The following is a 20,898-nucleotide window of genomic DNA, read 5'->3' as shown; positions in this document are numbered from 1 at the left end:
TTCCTGGTTTTAGGAGGTTCCTGACCAGTTCGGATAACTCCCTTGCTTTCTCCTCCGGGAGAAACACCTTTTTCTGAACCGTGTCCAGAATCATTCCCAGGAACAGCAGACGTGTTGTCGGGGTCAATTGAGATTTTGGAAGATTCAGAATCCACCCGTGTTGCTGAAGCACTACTTGGGTTAGTGCTACACCGACTTCCAGCTGTTCTCTGGACTTTGCCCTTATCAGGAGATCGTCCAAGTAAGGGATAATTAATACGCCTTTTCTTCGTAGAAGAACCATCATTTCGGTCATTACCTTGGTAAAGACCCGAGGGGCCGTGGACAAACCAAACGGCAGCGTTTGAAACGGATAATGACAGTCTTGTATCACGAACCTGAGATACCCTTGGTGTGAGGGGTAAATTGGGACATGCAGATAAGCATCTTTTATGTCCAGGGACACCATGAAGTCCCCTTCTTCCAGATTCGCTATCACTGCTCTGAGTGACTCAATCTTGAACTTGAATTTCTGTATGTACAGGTTCAAGGATTTCAGATTTAGAATAGGTCTTACCGAACCGTCCGGCTTCGGTACCACAAATAGTGTGGAATAATACCCCTTTCCCTGTTGTAGGAGGGGTACCTTGACTATCACCTGCTGAGAATACAGCTTGTGAATGGCTTCCAATACCGTCGTCCTTTCTGAGGGAGACGTTGGTAAAGCAGACTTTAGGAACCGGCGAGGGGGAGACCTTTCGAACTCCAACATGTAACCCTGAGATACTATCTGCAGGATCCACGGGTCCACCTGTGAGCGAGCCCACTGATTGCTGAAAATCTTTAGTCGACCCCCCACCGCTCCTGAGTCCGCTTGTAAAGCCCCAGCGTCATGCTGATGGCTTTGTAGAACCCGGGGCGGGCTTCTGGTCCTGGGCAGGGGCTGCTTGCTGCCCTCTCTTACCCTTTCCTCTGCCTCGCGGCAGATAAGACTGTCCTTTTGCTCGCTTGTTTTTATAGGAGCGAAAGGACTGCGGCTGAAAAGACGGTGTCTTTTTCTGTTGGGAGGGGGTCTGAGGTAAAAAAGTGGATTTGCCGGCAGTTGCCGTGACCACCAGATCCGATAGACCGACCCCAAATAATTCCTCTCCTTTATATGGCAACACTTCCATATGCCTTTTGGAATCCGCATCACCTGACCACTGTCGCGTCCATAAACTTCTTCTGGCAGATATGGACATCGCACTTACTCTTGATGCTAGAGTACAAATATCCCTCTGAGCATCTCGCATATAAAGAAACGCATCCTTTAATTGCTCTAGAGTCAATAAAATACTGTCCCTATCCAGGGTATCAATATTTTCAGTCAGGGAATCCAACCACACTACCCCAGCACTGCACATCCAGGCTGAGGCTATTGCCGGTCGCAGTATAACACCAGTATGAGTGTATATACTTTTCAGGTTAGTTTCCAGCCTCCTATCCGCTGGATCCTTGTGGGCGGCCGTATCAGGAGACGGCAACGCCACTTGCTTTGATAAACGTGTGAGCGCCTTATCCACCCTAGGGGGTGTTTCCCAGCGCGTCCTAACCTCTGGTGGGAAAGGGTATAATGCCAATAACTTCTTAGAAATTAGCAGTTTTCTATCTGGGTTAACCCACGCTTCATCACACACGTCATTCAATTCCTCTGATTCTGGAAAAGCTACAGGTAGTTTTTTCACCCCCCACATAATACCCCTTTTTGAGGTACCAGCAGTATCAGAGATCTGCAAAGCCTCCTTCATTGCCGTGATCATATAACGTGTGGCCCTGTTGGAAAATACGTTTGTTTCTTCACCGTCGACACTAGATTCATCTGTGTCGGTACCCGTGTCGACTGACTGAGGTAAGGGACGTTTTACAGCCCCTGACGGTGTCTGAGACGCCTGAGCTGGTACAAACTGGTTTTCCGGCCGTCTCATTTCGTCTACTGACTTTTGTAATGTACTAACATTATCACGTAATTCCATAACTAAAGCCATCCATTCCGGTGTCGACTCCCTAGGGGGTGACATCACCATTACCGGCAATTGCTCTGCCTCCACACCAACATCGTCCTCATACATGTCGACACACACGTACCGACACACAGCAGCCACACAGGGAATGCTCTAATCGAAGACAGGACCCCCTTAGCCCTTTGGGGAGACAGAGGGAGAGTTTGCCAGCACACACCAAAAGCGCTATAAATGTATATAAACAACCCTAAAAGGTGTTGTTTTTGTTATAAGCGCTTTTAATATATAAATATCGCCAATTTATGCCCCCCTTCTCTTTGTTACCCTGTTTCTGTAGTGCAGTGCAGGGGAGAGTCCTGGGAGCCTTCCTCACAGCGGAGCTGAGCAGGAAAATGGCGCTGAGTGCTGAGGAGAATAAGCTCCGCCCCTTTTCCGGCGGCCTTTTCTCCCGGGTTTTGAGAAATCTGGCCTGGGTTAAATACATACATATAGCCTTAATGGCTATATGTGATGTATTCTTTGCCACTAAAGGTATTTAATATTGCTGCCCAGGGCGCCCCCAGCAGCGCCCTGCACCCTCCGTGACTGGTCAGTGAGAAGTGTGTAGCAACAATGGCGCACAGCTGCCGTGCTGTGCGCTACCTTCATGAAGACTGAAGAGTCTTCTACCGCCTGTTTCCGGACCTCCAATCTTCAGCATCTGTAAGGGGGGTCGGCGGCGCGGCTCCGGGACGAACCCCAGGATGACCTGTGTTCCGACTCCCTCTGAAGCTATGTCCAGTAGCCTAAGACTCCAATCCATCCTGCACGCAGGTGAGTTGAAAATCTCTCCCCTAAGTCCCTCGATGCAGTGAGCCTGTTGCCAGCAGGACTCACTGAGATTTAAAACCTAAAAAAACTTTTTCTAAGCAGCTCTTTAGGAGAGCCACCTAGATTGCACCCTGCTCGGACGGGCACAAAAACCTAACAGAGGCTTGGAGGAGGGTCATGGGGGGGAGGAGCCAGTACACACCATGTGATCCTAAAAGCTTTCTTTAGATGTGCCCTGTCTCCTGCGGAGCCGCTATTCCCCATGGTCCTGACGGAGTCCCCAGCATCCACTAGGACGTTAGAGAAATTTACCTTTCTATTGCAGAGTTTGGCAGCGGAGCGGTACCAGTTTCAAAAATGGCGCCTCAGCGTCATTTTTGAAATTCAAGATGGCCGCCGCGAGCCAATCACGGCTCGCCGCGTCATCGCCCCGCCCCCTCCCGCTGACTTATATAAGTCAGCGCGAGGCAGCGGCTGTCAGTCCGACGGCGGAGGAGGAGCGGAGAAGAGCTCCTGAAGACGCCGTGGAAGTCCTGGATGGGCGGCGGCTATGCAAAAGAGCTTAGCAGCCGCCGCCCACCAGGTGAAGATGCTGGAAGTCCTGGGAAGGCGGCGGCCATGCAAAAGAGCTTAAAGGCCGCCGCCTCCCAGGTGAAGACGTCGTGGAAGTCCTGGATGGGCGGCGGCTATGCAAAAGAGCTTAGCAGCCGCCGCCCACCAGGTGAAGACGCCGGAGCAAGACCCCAGAAGCCCTGGGGAGGTGGCGCCCCCCCAGGTGAAGACGCCGGAAGCCCTGGGAAGGCGGCGGCCATGCAAAAGAGCTTAAAGGCCGCCGCCCCCAGGTGAAGACCCAGTTTAATAAAGGATTTTTAAAGAATGTGTTGTGTTTTTTTTTTTATATTTTCTTTACAGGTGGACTACAGGTGCCAGCGGCCCCTTTATGTCCGGGCATGCTGGCACTTGTGGTTCTCCAAGTGCCAACATGCTGGGGCAGGCTTGCTGGGACCTGTAGGCCTCCTGTAAAGAACAATATTACTATTGAAAGGCTATCAGCCTCCCATCCACCGGGCCACGGATGCGGGGGACAGCCTCGGGCTTCACCCCTGGCCCTTGGGTGGCTGGAGGGGGGGACTCCTTGATTTAAGGGGTCCTCACTCCTCCAGTGTACCCCGGCCAGGGGTGACTAGTTGGGGGGGTAATGGCACGGCCGCAGGGACCAATATAAAAGTGTCCCCCGGCTGTGGCATTATCTCCCTGGCTAGTGGAGCCCGGTGCTGGTTAGGAAAATACGGGGGACCCCCATGTCCTTTGTCCCCCGTATTTTTTAAACCAGGACCGGACGCAGAGCCCGGTGCTGGTTGTCTAAATATGGGGGAACCCTACTCATTTTTTCCTCTGTATTTTAACAACCAGGACTGGCTCAAAGAGCCCGAGGCTGGTTTTACATAGGAGGGGGGACCCCACGCAAAAATTTTTTTTAACTTTCAGCTATTTAAATACCAGCCACCCTGTAAAATCGTCCTATATATGACACTCATCCCCTTATTTAAATGAGATAGTCAAAATCTCCCATAGCCAAAATCTCCCATAGCCAAAATCTCTTGCATAGTTAGACAAAATCTCTGGTAAAGTTAGTCAAAATCTCCTACTGCCAGTTCAAGGGAAAAGTTAGTCAAAATCTCTCATAGCCAAAATCTCTCCGTGTGTATGCACCTTTACTCTTGATGCCAGAGTGCAAATATCCCTCTGTGCATCTCGCATATATAGAAATGCATCCTTTAAATGCTCTATAGTCAATAAAATACTGTCCCTGTCAAGGGTATCAATATTTTTAGTCAGGGAATCCAACCAAGCCACCCCAGCTCTGCACATCCAGGCTGAGGCGATCGCTGGTCGCAGTATAACACCAGTATGTGTGTATATACTTTTATATGATATTTTCCAGCCTCCTGTCAGCTGGCTCCTTGAGGACGGCCCTATCTATAGACGGTACCGCCACTTGTTTTGATAAGCGTGTGAGCGCCTTATCCACCCTAAGGGGTGTTTCCCAACGCGCCCTAACTTCTGGCGGGAAAGGGTATACCGCCAATAATTTTCTATCGGGGGGAACCCACGCATCATCACACACTTCATTTAATTTATCTGATTCAGGAAAAACTACAGGTAGTTTTTTCACATCCCACATAATACCCTCTTTTGTGGTACTTGTAGTATCAGAAATATGTAACACCTCCTTCATTGCCCTTAACGTGTGGCCCTAATAAGGAATACGTTTGTTTATTCACCGTCGACACTGGATTCAGTGTCCGTGTCTGTGTCGACCGACTAAGGTAAACGGGCGTTTTAAAACCCCTGACGGTGTTTTTGAGACGTCTGGACCGGTACTAATTGTTTGTCGGTCGTCTCATGTCGTCAACCGACCTTGCAGCGTGTTGACATTATCACGTAATTCCCTAAATAAGCCATCCATTCCGGTGTCGACTCCCTAGAGAGTGACATCAATATTACAGGCAATTGCTCCGCCTCCTCACCAACATCGTCCTCATACATGTCGACACACACGTACCGACACACAGCACACACACAGGGAATGCTCTGATAGAGGACAGGACCCACTAGCCCTTTGGAGAGACAGAGGGAGAGTTTGCCAGCACACACCAAAAAACGCTATAATTATATAGGGACAACCTTATATAAGTGTTTTCCCTTATAGCATCTTTTTATATATTTCTAACGCCAAATTAGTGCCCCCCCTCTGTTTTAACCCTGTTTCTGTAGTGCAGTGCAGGGGAGAGCCTGGGAGCCTTCCCTCCAGCCTTTCTGTGAGGGAAAATGGCGCTGTGTGCTGAGGAGATAGGCCCCGCCCCTTTTTCGGCGGGCTCATCTCCCGCTCTTCAACGGATTCTGGCAGGGGTTAAATATCTCCATATAGCCCCCGGAGGCTATATGTGAGGTATTTTTTTGCCAAAAAATAGGTTTACATTGCCTCCCAGGGCGCCCCCCTCCCAGCGCCCTGCACCCTCAGTGACTGCCGTGTGAAGTGTGCTGAGAGCAATGGCGCACAGCTGCAGTGCTGTGCGCTACCTTAAGAAGACTGAGGAGTCTTCTGCCGCCGATTCTGGACCTTCTTCTCTTTTCAGCATCTGCAAGGGGGCCGGCGGCGAGGCTCCGGTGACCATCCAGGCTGTACCTGTGATCGTCCCTCTGGAGCTAATGTCCAGTAGCCAAAGAAGCCAATCCATCCTGCACACAGGTGAGTTCACTTCTTCTCCCCTAAGTCCCTCGTTGCAGTGATCCTGTTGCCAGCAGGACTCACTGTAAAATAAAAAACCTAAGCTAAACTTTTCTAAGCAGCTCTTTAGGAGAGCCACCTAGATTGCACCCTTCTCGGCCGGGCACAAAAATCTAACTGAGGCTTGGAGGAGGGTCATAGGGGGAGGAGCCAGTGCACACCACCTGATCCTAAAGCTTTACTTTTTGTGCCCTGTCTCCTGCGGAGCCGCTATTCCCCATGGTCCTTTCAGGAACCCCAGCATCCACTAGGACGATAGAGAAATAAGATTTTACTTACCGGTAAATCTATTTCTTGTAGTCCGTAGTGGATGCTGGGGACTCCATAAGGACCATGGGGAATAGACGGGCTCCGCAGGAGACATGGGCACTTTAAGACTTTAGACTCTGGGTGTGCACTGGCTCCTCCCTCTATGCCCCTCCTCCAGACCTCAGTTAGAGAAACTGTGCCCAGAGGAGATGGACAGTACGAGGAAAGAATTTTTGTTAATCCAAGGGCAAGATTCATACCAGCCACACCAATCACACCGTATAACTTGTGATAAACTACCCAGTTAACAGTATGAACAAACAACAGTCTCGGTCCAAACCGATGAACTATAATAAAACCCTTATGTAAGCAATAACTTGGGACAGGTACCCAGCATCCTCTACGGACTACGAGAAAATAATTATTAACTTACCGATAATTCTATTTCTCATAGTCCGTAGTGGATGCTGGGACTTCCGTAAGGACCATGGGGAATAGCGGCTCCGCAGGAGACTGGGCACAAAAAGTAAAAGCTTTAGACTAGCTGGTGTGCACTGGCTCCTCCCCCTATGACCCTCCTCCAAGCCTCAGTTAGGATACTGTGCCCGGACGAGCGTACATAATAAGGAAGGATTTTGAATCCCGGGTAAGACTCATACCAGCCACACCAATCACACTGTACAACCTGTGATCTGAACCCAGTTAACAGTATGATAAACGTAGGAGCCTCTGAAAAGATGGCTCACAACAATAAACAACCCGATTTTTTGTAACAATAACTATATACAAGTATTGCAGACAATCCGCACTTGGGATGGGCGCCCAGCATCCACTACGGACTATGAGAAATAGAATTATCGGTAAGTAAATTCTTATTTTCTCTGACGTCCTAGTGGATGCTGGGACTTCCGTAAGGACCATGGGGATTATACCAAAGCTCCCAAACGGGCGGGAGAGTGCGGATGACTCTGCAGCACCGAATGAGAGAACTCCAGGTCCTCCTCAGCCAGGGTATCGAATTTTTAAAATTTTGCAAACGTGTTTGCCCCTGACCAAGTAGCTGCTCGGCAAAGTTGTAAAGCAGAGACCCCTCGGGAAGCCGCCCAAGATGAGCCCACTTTTCTTGTGGAATGGGCTTTAACAGATTTTGGCTGTGGCAGTCCTGCCACAGAATGTGCAAGCTGAACTGTACTACAAATCCAACGAGCAATCGTCTGCTTAGAAGCAGGAGCACCCAGCTTGTTGGGTGCATTCAGGATAAACAGCGAGTCAGATTTTCTGACTCCAGCCGTCCTGGAAACATATTTTCAGGGCCCTGACTACGTCCAACAACTTGGAGTCCTCCAAGTCCCTAGTAGCCGCAGGCACCACAATAGGTTGGTTCATGTGAAACGCTGAAACCACCTTAGGGAGAAATTGAGGACGAGTCCTCAATTCTGCCCTGTCTGAATGAAAAATTAGGTAAGGGCTTTTATATGACAAAGCCGCCATTTCTGAGACACGCCTGGCTGACGACAGAGCTAACAGCATGACCACCTTCCATGTGAGATATTTTAATTCCACAGTGGTGAGTGGTTCAAACCAATGTGATTTTAGGAACCCTAAAACTACATTGAGATCCCAAGGTGCCACTGGTGGCACAAAAGGAGGTTGTATATGCAGTACCCCCTTGACAAACGTCTGAACTTCAGGCAATGAAGCCAGTTCTTTCTGGAAGAAGATCGACAGGGCCGAAATTTGAACCTTAATGGATCCTAATTTTAGGCCCATAGACAGTCCTGCTTGCAGGAAATGCAGGAAACGACCCAGTTGAAATTCCTCTGTGGGGCCCTTTTTAGCCTCACACCAGGAAACATATTTTCGCCAAATGCGGTGATAATGTTTCGCAGTTACATCCTTCCTGGCTTTGATCAGGGTAGGGATGACTTCATCTGGAATGCCTTTTTCCATCAGGATCCGGCGTTCAACCGCCATGCCGTCAAACGCAGCCGCGGTAAGTCTTGGAACAGACAAGGTCCCTGCTGGAGCAGGTCCTTTCTTAGAGGTAGAGGCCACGGGTCCTCCGTGAGCATCTCTTGCAGTTCCGGGTACCAAGTTCTTCTTGGCCAATCCGGAGCCACGAGTATAGTCTTCACTCCTCTCCTTCTTATGATTCTCAGTACTTTTGGAATGAGAGGCAGAGGAGGGAACACATACACCGACTGGTACACCCACGGTGTTACCAGAGCGTCCACCGCTATTGCCTGAGGGTCCCTTGACCTGGCGCAATATCTGTCCAGTTTTTTGTTGAGACGGGACGCCATCATGTCCACCTTTGGTTTTTCCCAACGGTTTACAATCACTTGAAAGACTTCTGGGTGAAGTCCCCACTCCCCCGGGTGGAGGTCGTGTCTGCTGAGGAAGTCTGCTTCCCAGTTGTCCACTCCCGGAATGAACACTGCTGACAGTGCCACCACATGATTTTCCGCCCAGCGAAGAATCCTTGCAGCTTCTGCCATTGCCCTCCTGCTTCTTGTGCCGCCCTGTCTGTTGACGTGGGCGACTGCCGTGATGTTGTCCAATTGGATCAATACCGACTGACCCTGAAGCAGAGGCCTTGCTTGACTTAGGGCATTGTAAATGGCCCTTAGTTCCAGGATATTTATGTGAAGAGACGTTTCCATGCTTGACCACAAGCCCTGGAAATTTCTTCCCTGTGTGACTGCTCCCCAGCCTCTCAGGCTGGCATCGGTGGTCACCAGCATCCAATCCTGAATGCCGAATCTGCGGCCCTCTAGAAGATGAGCACTCTGTAACCACCACAGGAGAGACACCCTTGTCCTTGGAGATAGGGTTATCCGCTGATGCATCTGAAGATGCGATCCGGACCATTTGTCCAGCAGATCCCACTGAAAAGTTCTTGCATGGAATCTTCCGAATGGAATCGCTTCGTAAGAAGCCACCATTTTTCCCAGGACTCTCGTGCATTGATGCACTGACACTTGGCCTGGTTTTAGGAGTTTCCTGACTAGCTCGGATAACTCCCTGGCCTTCTCCTCCGGGAGAAACACCTTTTTCTGGACTGTGTCCAGAATCATCCCCAGGAACAGTAGACGTGTTGTTGGAATCAGCTGTGATTTTGGGATATTTAGGATCCACCCGTGCTGACGTAGCACTACCTGAGATAGTGCTACTCCGACCTCTAACTGTTCCCTGGACCTTGCCCTTATCAGGAGATCGTCCAAGTAAGGGATAATTAAGACGCCTTTTCTTCGAAGAAGAATCATCATTTCGGCCATTACCTTGGTAAAGACCCGTGGTGCCGTGGACAATCCAAACGGCAGCGTCTGAAACTGATAATGACAGTTTTGTACCACAAACCTGAGGTACCCTTGGTGAGAAGGGTAGATTGGGACATGGAGATAAGCATCTTTGATGTCCAGAGACACCATATAGTCCCCTTCTTCCAGGTTCGCCATCACTGCTCTGAGTGACTCCATCTTGAATTTGAACCTTTTTATGTAAGTGTTCAAAGATTTTAGATTTAAAATTGGTCTCACCGAGTCGTCCGGCTTCGGTACCACAAACAGCGTGGAATAATACCCCTTTCCCTGTTGTAGGAGGGGTACCTTGATTATCACCTGCTGGGAATACAGCTTGTGAATAGCTTCCACTACCGCCTCCCTGTCGGAGGGAGACGTTGGTAGAGCAGACTTCAGGAACCGGCGAGGGGGAGACGTCTCGAATTCCAATTTGTACCCCTGTGATACTACCTGCAGGATCCAGGGGTCCACTTGCGAGTGAGCCCACTGCGCGCTGAAATTCTTGAGACGGCCCCCCACCGTGCCTGAGTCCGCTTGTAAGGCCCCAGCGTCATGCTGAAGACTTGGCATAAGCGGGGGAGGGCTTCTGCTCCTGGGAAGAGGCTGCCTGGTGCAGTCTTTTTCCCCTTCCTCTGCCCCGGGGCAGAAATGAGTGGCCTTTTGCCCGCTTGCCCTTATGGGAACGAAAGGACTGAGTTTGAAAAGACGGTGTCTTTTTCTGCTGAGAGGTGACCTGGGGTAAAAAGGTGGATTTTCCAGCCGTTGCTGTGGCCACCAGGTCCGATAGACCGACCCCAAATAACTTCTCCCCTTTATACGGCAATACTTCCATATGTCGTTTGGAATCCGCATCACCTGACCACTGTCGCGTCCATAACGCTCTTCTGGCAGAAATGGACATCGCACTCACTCTAGATGCCAGGGTGCAAATATCCCTCTGTGCATCTCGCATATATAGTAATGCATCCTTTAAATGCTCTATAGTTAATAATATACTGTCCCTATCCAGGGTATCAATATTTTCAGTCAGGGAATCCGACCAAGCCACTCCAGCACTGCACATCCAGGCTGAGGCGATTGCTGGTCGCAGTATAACACCAGTATGTGTGTATATACCTTTTAGGATATTTTCCAGCCTTCTATCAGCTGGTTCCTTAAGGGCGGCCGTATCGGGAGACGGTAACGCCACTTGTTTTGATAAGCGTGTGAGCGCCTTATCTACCCTAGGGGGTGTTTCCCAACGCGCCCTAACCTCTGGCGGGAAAGGGTATAGTGCCAATAATTTATTAGAAATCAGCAGTTTTTTATCGGGGGAAAACCACGCTTTATCACACACCTCATTTAATTCATCTGATTCAGGAAAAACTACTGGTAGTTTTTTCACACCCCACATAATACCCTTTTTTGTGGTACTTGTAGTGTCAGAAATATTCAATGCCTCCTTCATTGCCGTGATCATGTAACGTGTGGCCCTACTGGACATTACGTTTGTCTCCTCACCGTCGACACTGGATTCAGTATCCGTGTCTGGGTCTGTGTCGACCATCTGAGGTAACGGGCGTTTTAGCGCCCCCGACGGTGTCTGAAACGCCTGAACAGGCACTAATTGATTTGCCGGCTGTCTCATGTCGTCAACAGTTTTTTGCAAAGTGCTGACACTGTCACGTAATTCTTTAAATACGAGCATCCAGTCAGGTGTCGACTCCCTAGGGGGTGACATCACTAACACAGGCAATTGCTCTGCTTCCACATCATTTTCCTCCTCATACATGTCGACACAATCATACCGACACCCAGCACACACACAGGGAATGCTCTGAAAGAGGACAGGACCCCACGAGCCCTTTGGGGAGACAGAGGGAGAGTTTGCCAGCACACACCAGAGCGCTATATATATACAGGGATAACCTTATGTAAGTGTTACTCCCTTTATAGCTGCTGTTTTATATTAGCTGCCAATAGTGCCCCCCCTCTCTTGTTTTACCCTGATTCTGTAGCAGGACTGCAGGGGAGAGTCTGGGAGCCTTCCTTCCAGCGGAACTGTGAGGAAAAATGGCGCTTGTGTGCTGAGGAGACAGGCTCCGCCCCCTTCACGGCGGCCTTTTCTTCCGCTTTTTTTAGGAAAACTGGCAGGGGTGAAATGCATCCATATAGCCCAGGAGCTATATGTGATGTATTTCTTTAGCCATATAAGGTTTAAACATGTTTTATTGCGTCTCAGGGCGCTCCCCCCCAGCGCCCTGCACCCTCAGTGACCGGAGTGTGAAGTGTGCCGAGAGCAATGGCGCACAGCTGCAGTGCTGTGCGCTACCTTATCTGAAGACAGGAACGTCTTCTGCCGCCGATTTCTCCGGACCTCTTCGCTCTTCTGGCTCTGTAAGGGGGCCGGCGGCGCGGCTCCGGGACCCATCCAGGCTGAACCTGTGATCGTCCCTCTGGAGCTAATGTCCAGTAGCCAAGAAGCCCAATCCACTCTGCACGCAGGTGAGTTCGCTTCTTCTCCCCTTAGTCCCACGATGCAGTGAGCCTGTTGCCAGCAGGACTCACTGAAAATAAAAAACCTATTTAAACTTTTACTTCTAAGCAGCTCAGGAGAGCCACCTAGCATGCACCCTTCTCATTCGGGCACAAAAATCTAACTGAGGCTTGGAGGAGGGTCATAGGGGGAGGAGCCAGTGCACACCAGCTAGTCTAAAGCTTTTACTTTTTGTGCCCAGTCTCCTGCGGAGCCGCTATTCCCCATGGTCCTTACGGAAGTCCCAGCATCCACTAGGACGTCAGAGAAATAGATTTACCTGTAGGTGTTAAATCTTATTTTCTCTAACATCCTAGAGGATGCTGGGACTCCGTAAGGACCATGGGGATTATACCAAAGCTCCCAAACGGGCGGGAGACTGCGGATGACTCTGCAGCACCGATTGAGCAAACAGGAGGTCCTCCTCAGCCAGGGTATCAAGCTTATAGAACTTTGCAAAGGTGTTTGACCCCGACCAAGTAGCAGCTCGGCACAGCTGTAGTGCCGAGCCCCTCGGGCAGCCGCCCAAGACGAGTCCACCTTCCTAGTGAAATGGGCCTTGACCGATTTCGGTAACGGCAATCCTGCCGTAGAATGCGCCTGCTGAATCGTGTTACAGATCCAGCGAGCAATAGTCTGCTTTGAAGCAGGGCCGCCAACCTTGTTGGCTGCATACAGAACAAACAGTGCTTCTGTCTTTCTGATCCTAGCCGTTCTGGCCACGTAAATTTTCAAAGCCCTGACTACATCAAGGGACTCTGAATCCTCCAAGTCACGTGTAGCCACAGGCACGACAATAGGTTGGTTCATATGAAAGGATGAGACCACCTTAGGTAGGAATTGAGGACGGGTCCACAACTCCGCTCTATCCATATGGAAAACCAGATAGGGGCTTTTATGTGATAAAGCCGCCAATTCCGAAACTCACCTAGCCGAAGCCAAGGCTAACATGACCACCTTCCAAGTGAGATATTTCAACTCCACTGATTTAAGTGGTTCAAACCAATGTGACTTAAGGAAACTCAACACCACGTTAAGGTCCCAAGGCGCCACCGGAGGTACAAAAGGAGGCTGAATATGCAGTACTCCCTTCACAAAAGTCTGTACTTCAGGTAAAGAGGCCAATTCCCTTTGAAAGAAAATGGATAAGGCCGAAATCTGAACTCTAATGGAGCCTACTCCAGTTTGTAGGAAGTGAAGAAAACGGCCTAGCTGGAATTCTTCCGTAGGAGCATTTCTAGCCTCACACCAAGAAACATATTTTCGCCATATTCGGTGATAATGTTTAGACGTCACGTCCTTCCTAGCCTTTATTAGCGTAGGAATGACCTCATCTGGAATACCTTTTTCCGCTAGGATCCGGCGTTCAACCACCATGCCGTCAAACGCAGCCGCGGTAAGTCTTGGAACAGAGAGGACCTTGTTGTAACAGGTCCTGTCTTAGAGGAAGAGGCCACGGATCTTCTGTGAGCATTTCTTCCAGATCCGGATACAATGAGAATTGTTCTCACTCCTCTTCTTATTATCCTCAACACCTTGGGTATGAGAGGAAGAGGAGGAAAAACATATACCGACTGGAACACCCACAGTGTCACTAGGGCGTCCACAGCTACCGCCTGAGGGTCTCTTGACCTGGCGCAATACTTTTGTAGCTTTTTGTTGAGATGGGATGCCATCATGTCTATTTGGGGTAGTCCCCACCGACTAGCAATGTGCGCGAAGACTTCCTGATGAAGTCACCACTCTCCCGGATGCAGATCGTGTCTGCTGAGGAAGTCTGCTTCCCAGTTGTCCACTCCCGGAATGAACACTGCTGACAGAGTGCTTACATGATTCTCCGCCCAGCGAAGAATTCTTGTGGCTTCCGCCATTGCCACCCTGCTCCTTGTGCTGCCTTGGCGGTTTACATGAGCTACTGCGGTGATGTTGTCTGACTGTATCAGAACTGGTCGATTGCGAAGTAAGATCTCCGCTTGACGTAGGGCGTTGTATACGGCCCTTAGTTCCAGGATGTTGATGTGAAGACAAGTCTCTTGACTTGGCTAAAGTCCTTGGAAATTTCTTCCATGTGTGACTGCTCCCCAACCTCGGAGGCTCGCGTCCGTGGTCACCAGGATCCAGTCCTGAAAGCCGAACCTGCGGCCTTCCAGGAGGTGAGCACTGGCAGCCAGCACAGGAGAGATATCCTGGCTCTGGGAGACAGGGTGATCCTTTGATGCATTTTGTAAATGAGACCCTGACCATTTGTCCAGTAGGTCCCATTGAAAAGTCCTCGCATGGAACCTGCCGAAGGGGATGGCCTCGTACGATGCCACCATCTTCCCCAGGACACGGGTGCAGTGAAGCACTGAAACCTTTTTTGGCTTTAATAGGTTCCTGACCAGAGCTATGAGCTCCTGAGCCTTTTCCATCAGAAGAAAAAACCTTTTTCTGTTCTGTGTCCAGAATCAGGCCCAAAAAGGTCAGACGCGTTGTAGGAACCAGCTGGGACTTCGGAATATTGAGAATCCAGCCGTGCTGTTGCAACGTCCTCACTGACAGTGACACGCTGTCCAGTAACCTCTCTCGAGATCTCGTCTTTATGAGGAGATCGTCCAAGTATGGGATAATTGTGACACCCTGCTTGCGCAGGAGCACCATCATTTCCGCCATTACCTTGGTGAAAATTCTCGGGGCCGTGGAAAGCCCAAACGGCAACGTCTGAAATTGGTAATGACAGTCCTGTACCGCAAATCTCAGGAACGCCTGGTGAGGAAGAAAAATCGAAACATGAAGGTAAGCATCCTTTACGTCCAGGGAAACCAACCAACCAAACCCCCCCCCCCCCCCCCCTCCAGGCTGGCGATGACCTCTCTGAGCGATTCCATCTTGAACTTGAACTTTTTCAAGTACAGGTTCAGGGATTTCAGATTCAAAATGGGTCTGACCGAACCGTCCGGTTTCGGAACCACAAACAGGGTTGAGTAATACCCCTTTCCCTGCTGGAGAAGAGGAACCTTGACTATCACCTGTTGCAGGAACAATTTTTGAATTGCAGTTAACACTAACTCCCTTTCTGACGGAGAAGCTGGCAGAGCCGATTTGAAAAACTGGCGAGGAGGCATCTCTTCGAATTCCAGCCTGTATCCCTGAGAAACAATCTCTACTGCCCAGGGATCCACATGTGAGTGAACCCAGACGTGGCTGAAAAATCGAAGACGTGCCCCCACTTGATCTGGCCCCCCCAGGGAAGCCCCAGCGTCATGCAGTGGATTTTGCAGATGTAGGGGGGGGGGGAGGGACTTCTGCTCCTGGGAACTAGCTGTGTGCAGCTTTTTTCCCTTGCCTTTACCTCTGGCAAGAAAGGACGATCCCCGTACCTTTTTGCTTTTATTTGGACGAAAGGACTGCATTTGGTAATGAGGTGCCTTCTTAGTATGTTGTGGGGGAACATAAGGTAATAAATTCGATTTACCAGCCGTAGCAGTAGAGACAAGGTCCGAGAGGCCTTCTCCAAACAACTCCTAACCCTTGTAAGGCAACGACTCCATATGCCGCTTTGAGTCAGCATCCCCCGTCCACTGTCGGGTCCACAAGAGTCGCCTAGCAGAAATACACATAGCATTTATTCTGGAGCTTAGTAAACAAATGTCTCTTTGAGCATCCCTCATATATAACGCAGCATCCTTGATATGCTCTAGGGTCATTAAAATGGTATCCTTATCTAGGGTCTCAATCTCCGTAGACAAGGAATCTGTCCATGCTGCGATAGCACTACAAACCCAGGCCGATGCCATAGCCGGCCTAACAATAGTACCAAAAGTACTTCATGGTAACTTCCTGCTTACGATCCGCAGGATCCTTGAGGGTAGCAGTATCCTGGGAAGGCAGTGCCACCTTCTTGGATAAGCGTGTCAACGCCTTGTCTATTTTAAGCGAAGATTCCCATCGTATCCTGTCCTTTTGTGGGAAGGGATACGCCATAAGAATCCTTTTGGGAACTTGTAGTCTCCTGTCTGGAGATTCCCAAGCCTTTTCGCACAATTCGCTTAGCTCAAATGAGGACGGAAAGGTGATCTCAGGCTTTCTCTCTTTATACATGTGTACCCTCGTGTCAGGGACAGGGGGTTCCTCAGTAATATGCAAAACCTCTTTTATAGCAATGATCATGTAACGAATACCTTTAGCCACTTTTGGCTGTAATTTTGCATCCTCATAGTAGACACTGGAATCTGAATCCGTGTCGGTATCTGTGTCAGTGATCTGGGATAATGTGCGTTTCTGAGACCCAGAAGGTCCCGGTGCCACTGGGACAGGCATGGTCTGACTACCTGACTGATCCCTAGCCTCAGTCTTGTCTAATCTCTTATGCAATTAATTTTTATTAGCATTCAAGACATTCCACATATCCATCCAGTCCGGTGTCGGCGTTGCCGACGGCGACCTGAATCATGCACTCCCCCCTCCTCCTTAGGCGAGCCTTCATCGTCAAACATGTCGACACACGCATACCGACACACTCCACACACACAGGGAAACTCTATTCTGAAGACAGGTTCCCCTTTAGGCCCTTTGGAGAGACAGAGAGAAAGTATGCCAGCACACACCCCAGCGCTATATGACCCCGGAGAAAAACACAGAAGGTTTACCCAGTAGCACTGCTGTAATGTATAATCGCCAATTATGTGCCCCCCCTCTACTTTAAAACCCTCTTTCACCGTGTGTCAAGCAGGGGAGAGTCCGGTGAGCTTCCTCTCAGCGGTGCTGTGGAGAGAAAATGGCGCTGGTGAGTGCTGAGGGAGAAGCCCCGCCCCCCCCGGCGGCGGGCTTCTGTCCCGCTCAAACTTAATAAAATATGGCGGGGGCTCTTTTATATACATGTGCAGTGCCCACCTGTACATGTATATAGTCATTTGCCATAGGAGAGGTATTCTATTGCTGCCCATGGCGCCCCCCCTGCGCCCTTACAGTGACCGGAGTGTGTGAGGTGTATGGGAGCAATGACGCACAGCTGCAGTGCTGTGCGTTACCTCAGTGAAGCACCCGAGTGCTTCTGCCTCCTCAGTAGTCTTCTTTCTTCCGGCTCTGTGAGGAGAACGGCGGCGCGGCTCTGGGATGAACGCCCAGGACGAACCTGTGTTCCACTCCCTTGGAGCTAATGGTGTCCAGTAGCCGAGAAGCAGAGCCTATCATTTAAGTAGGTTTGCTCCTCTCTACTCAGTCCCTCGATGCAGGGAGTCTGCTGCCAGCAGAGCTCCCTGAAAATAAGAAAAAAACCTAACAAAATGCTTTCTTAGCAGGAAACTCAGGAGAGCTCCCTGCAGTGCACCCATCTTCCTCTGGGCACAGTCTAAAACTGAGGTCTGGAGGAGGGGCATAGAGGGAGAAGCCAGAGCACACCCAGAGTCTAAAGTCTTTCTTAAAGTGCCCATGTCTCCTGCGGAGCCCGTCTATTCCCCATGGTCCTTACGGAGTCCCAGCGTCCTCTAGGACGTTAGAGAAATATATAAAAACAATCACTTCTCTTATTACTAATAAATTAAAGATGATATATTAACAATACACACACATTTTAAATATATACATTTTTTATAAAAACACACACACTGAACGTGTAGTTGGCAAATTATGTCTGCATTTAAACCAGTTATCACCTCCAGCTGAAAATCCCATCTTTTTCATTTGATCAGGCCAACATCCATTTTTATTGACTGCACACATAGGGGTCGATTCAACTCACTGACAGTTGAATAGCGCTGGGAGTTTGCTCCCGGCGCTATTCAATACAGCGACGAGTGTCCCGCAATTGTCGGGAATTCTTCTATCATCCCTGGGGGATAAAAGAAGAAACCCGACAAAAGTGCTGCCGCGCGGCAGATTCTGTTGTGAATCAGCCTCGCGCCGGGAAGTTAAGTCGGGGAATGCCCGTTCTCCCGACAAAACAACCTGTTTAGTCGGCGAGAACGGGCCATCGCCGACTTAACTGGAGCTGAATTGAATAGCGTTGTGAGCCAATTCCCGGCGCTATTCAACTGTCGCTGAATAGAATTGACCCCATGGAGTAGCACAAAACTCTGGCAAAACATCTTTATTTACCAGGTCTTAACTAGCCACTAAAATTAATTTTATTGAAATGCACATATTTTAAAAGAGAAGAATAAAGTGATGTTGCTATTCTTTTCAATATTCTGCATATACAACAGAGGTGACTATACGATTTCCCTTGAACTCGCCCAGATTTTGACTATCTGTGCTTGAGATTTTGTCTATGTACGATTTTGGCTAAGTGACAATTTTGACTATACTTTGTACTAGATAGTACACTAGAGTCAAGATTGACTTGCCTGCACAGTCTATCTAGCCTTAGGGTACCAACCCCACGGGAGCGCGCATCGGGATCGAATCTTATCGCAAGCTGCCTAGCACCATGAGATATGCATTAACTTTTCATAAGATTTTGACTATATAGTCAAAATCTTACAGATTTATCACACTGTGTGTACACACTTAAGGGCCCTACACACTGGCCGATAGTGAACGTTCTCGTTCATTAATGAACAAGAACTTGTTCATATCGTTCAGTGTGTAGGCACCAACGATGCGTGGCCCCGCCGCTCATTCGTCGTTGGTGCCGGGTTGCTTATGCGTGCAATGCTATAGAGGAGTGTGATGGGGAAAGTGAAGAAACTTCACTCCCCACATCACCCCTGCCGCGCGTACACCGCCGGGTCATCCATATCTGCTGTTGGGCAGCTCAGCAGCAGTGGATCGCCGAATATGTAGGGGGCATTAGACTTTTAAACTTATAGGTATGTACACATGGTAAGCTAAATGTAAGATAAATCTGTAAGATTTTAACTATATAGTCAAAATCTTAAGGGAAGTTAGTGCATATCTCAAGATGTAAGGCAGCTTGCGATACCGATTCGATCCCGATGCGCACTCCCGTGGGGTCGGTATCGTAAGGCTAGAAAGACTGTGCAGGCAGGTCAATATTGACTATCTAGTGTACCATTTAGTACAAAGTATAGTCAGAATTGACCATAGACAAAATCTCGAGTACAAATAGTCAAAATATGTGCTATCTGAGCTATCAAGGGGAATCGCATAGTCAAAATCATGCATAGCAAAGATCTCACCGTGCATACACACCTTTAAATGTAGGTGGCTAAGCAATTAGCTCCGAGCATTTCAGAGCTAATGAATTCGCCCCAATGTGTATTCAACTAAGGCCGTTTTCATCCGTTTTGAAGACATTTTTGCCAATGCCTTTTCACCTTTATTTTTATGTGAAAAGTCAATGGCGAAAAATTCCTCAAAATCGTCGAATATGGCCTGCATTTGACATAAAACACGTGGATTTGCCAATACACGTGTTTTCCGCCAGTTATTGCAAAGGGAAAATCCCCATTCGCCCTAAAACTAGCGAAAAGCTCTATTTTTTAGCCTAAGTGAAAAAAAAAAAAAAAGGGGGCAATTGCATAACCCGCCTCTGCTTGGAAGTGTAGCGTTAAACGCGAATCAGGAGCTTTTATGGGTGACCCAGGAATAAAATCCCTGGTGGCACTACTCAAACATAACCCACGTTGTCTACCCAGTACGCAAGTCCACCTTGCACTTATATTTTTTTTTTTTTTAGCCACAATCTTGGAGGCCAGAAAAAAAGTTGCCCCTCATATATAAAAGTAACTGGCCCACGACCGGTAAGCTGAGACTTTGTAAGATGTGTGTCTCTCGCACCACGTCTGTTCTCACAGATAGGGACCGCTCACCTCAATCACCCTGGTATTACAATTAATGCGGGAAACACATTAAGTTTAATTTTGAGGTATTATTGCACTATGCATGAGGACTCAATTGTGTGCTTAGCTTGTAGTGTATTTTGCTAGTTGAATCCTTACATTATGTGCGAAAATTTATATATATATATATATATATATATATATATATATATATATATACACACACACACACCCGATAGTACATGGCATTCCACTAGAAGAACATAGGGGCACAACACGGAGCATTATATGTGCTGGAAGCTCCCCGTGAGCTCTAGGCCCTGACCCCCGGCACCATCTGGCCGCCCCATCTGTGCTAGGACAGGCGCTGGGTGTGATATGTCCGCGGACACATGAATAACCCGAAGCCCCACACACGTGTTTCCACAGCAACACCCACGGCGATCGCTGTGCCTTTAGCTCAGTAACTAGGGCTGGGGATCAGCCGCGCACCAAGGATTGGACTAGGGGCGGCACAGGTTTTCCATTGATCACAGCTCACACCAAACCGCAGGCCCACGTACTGGGCGCATACCCGTGTCCTTCCACACCTGGCGCCCCCTCACCCTCATACTCTCCAGCCTCGCATGCGGCCTCCCCCATCGGCAGCTCAAGCTCGTCACCGTTTCCGAAGCCGTCCGACATCTTGTTCCCAACAACCGAGCGACCGAACAGCAGCAGAAGCGAGACGAAATGGAAAACGCACTCTGTGTGGCTGGCCAAGCCTCGCGAGATCCAAACCGCACGTCCCGCCTCTCGCGAGAACTTACCACACCGGCCGGCGGCGGGAGGGAGAACAAACAAAGCTTTATGTGAAAGCGAACAGCACAGTGATTTTTTTTTTTTTTCTTTAAATATATCTATCATTCATAGCTATAAAACCCATACCTCCCAACATCATGACCCTCTCCAGGAGGGACACAATGCTCTGCTTCTGGACTTTTCTTTTAATGTATGATTGCCGGCACCTGTGTTGAACAGGGTAATGGAT

The 20,898-nt window shown here is 49.2% G+C and overlaps 1 protein-coding gene across 4 annotated transcripts in view; it reads right to left on the bottom strand.

Annotated features, from left to right (window-relative positions):
* Window positions 1-20,682, bottom strand: part of ZNF346 (zinc finger protein 346) — a 254,243-nt gene extending 233,561 nt beyond the window's left edge. The window contains exon 1 of one of the 4 annotated variants that reach the window (XM_063927942.1): window positions 20,459-20,682. In XM_063927942.1, coding sequence (XP_063784012.1) covers window positions 20,459-20,552 — 94 coding nt within the window. In that variant the 5' untranslated portion in view covers window positions 20,553-20,682. The remainder of the gene's footprint in view (window positions 1-20,458) is intronic. The other 3 variants (XM_063927945.1, XM_063927944.1, XM_063927943.1) reach the window with 3 other exon arrangements.
* Window positions 20,683-20,898: the final 216 nt, after the last annotated feature.

The sequence above is a fragment of the Pseudophryne corroboree genome, chromosome 6, assembly GCF_028390025.1.
Source record: "Pseudophryne corroboree isolate aPseCor3 chromosome 6, aPseCor3.hap2, whole genome shotgun sequence".
Taxonomy (NCBI): Eukaryota; Metazoa; Chordata; class Amphibia; order Anura; family Myobatrachidae; genus Pseudophryne; species Pseudophryne corroboree.
The sequence above is the reverse complement of the archived record's forward strand: the minus strand, read 5'-3'. Positions and strand labels throughout refer to the sequence as shown.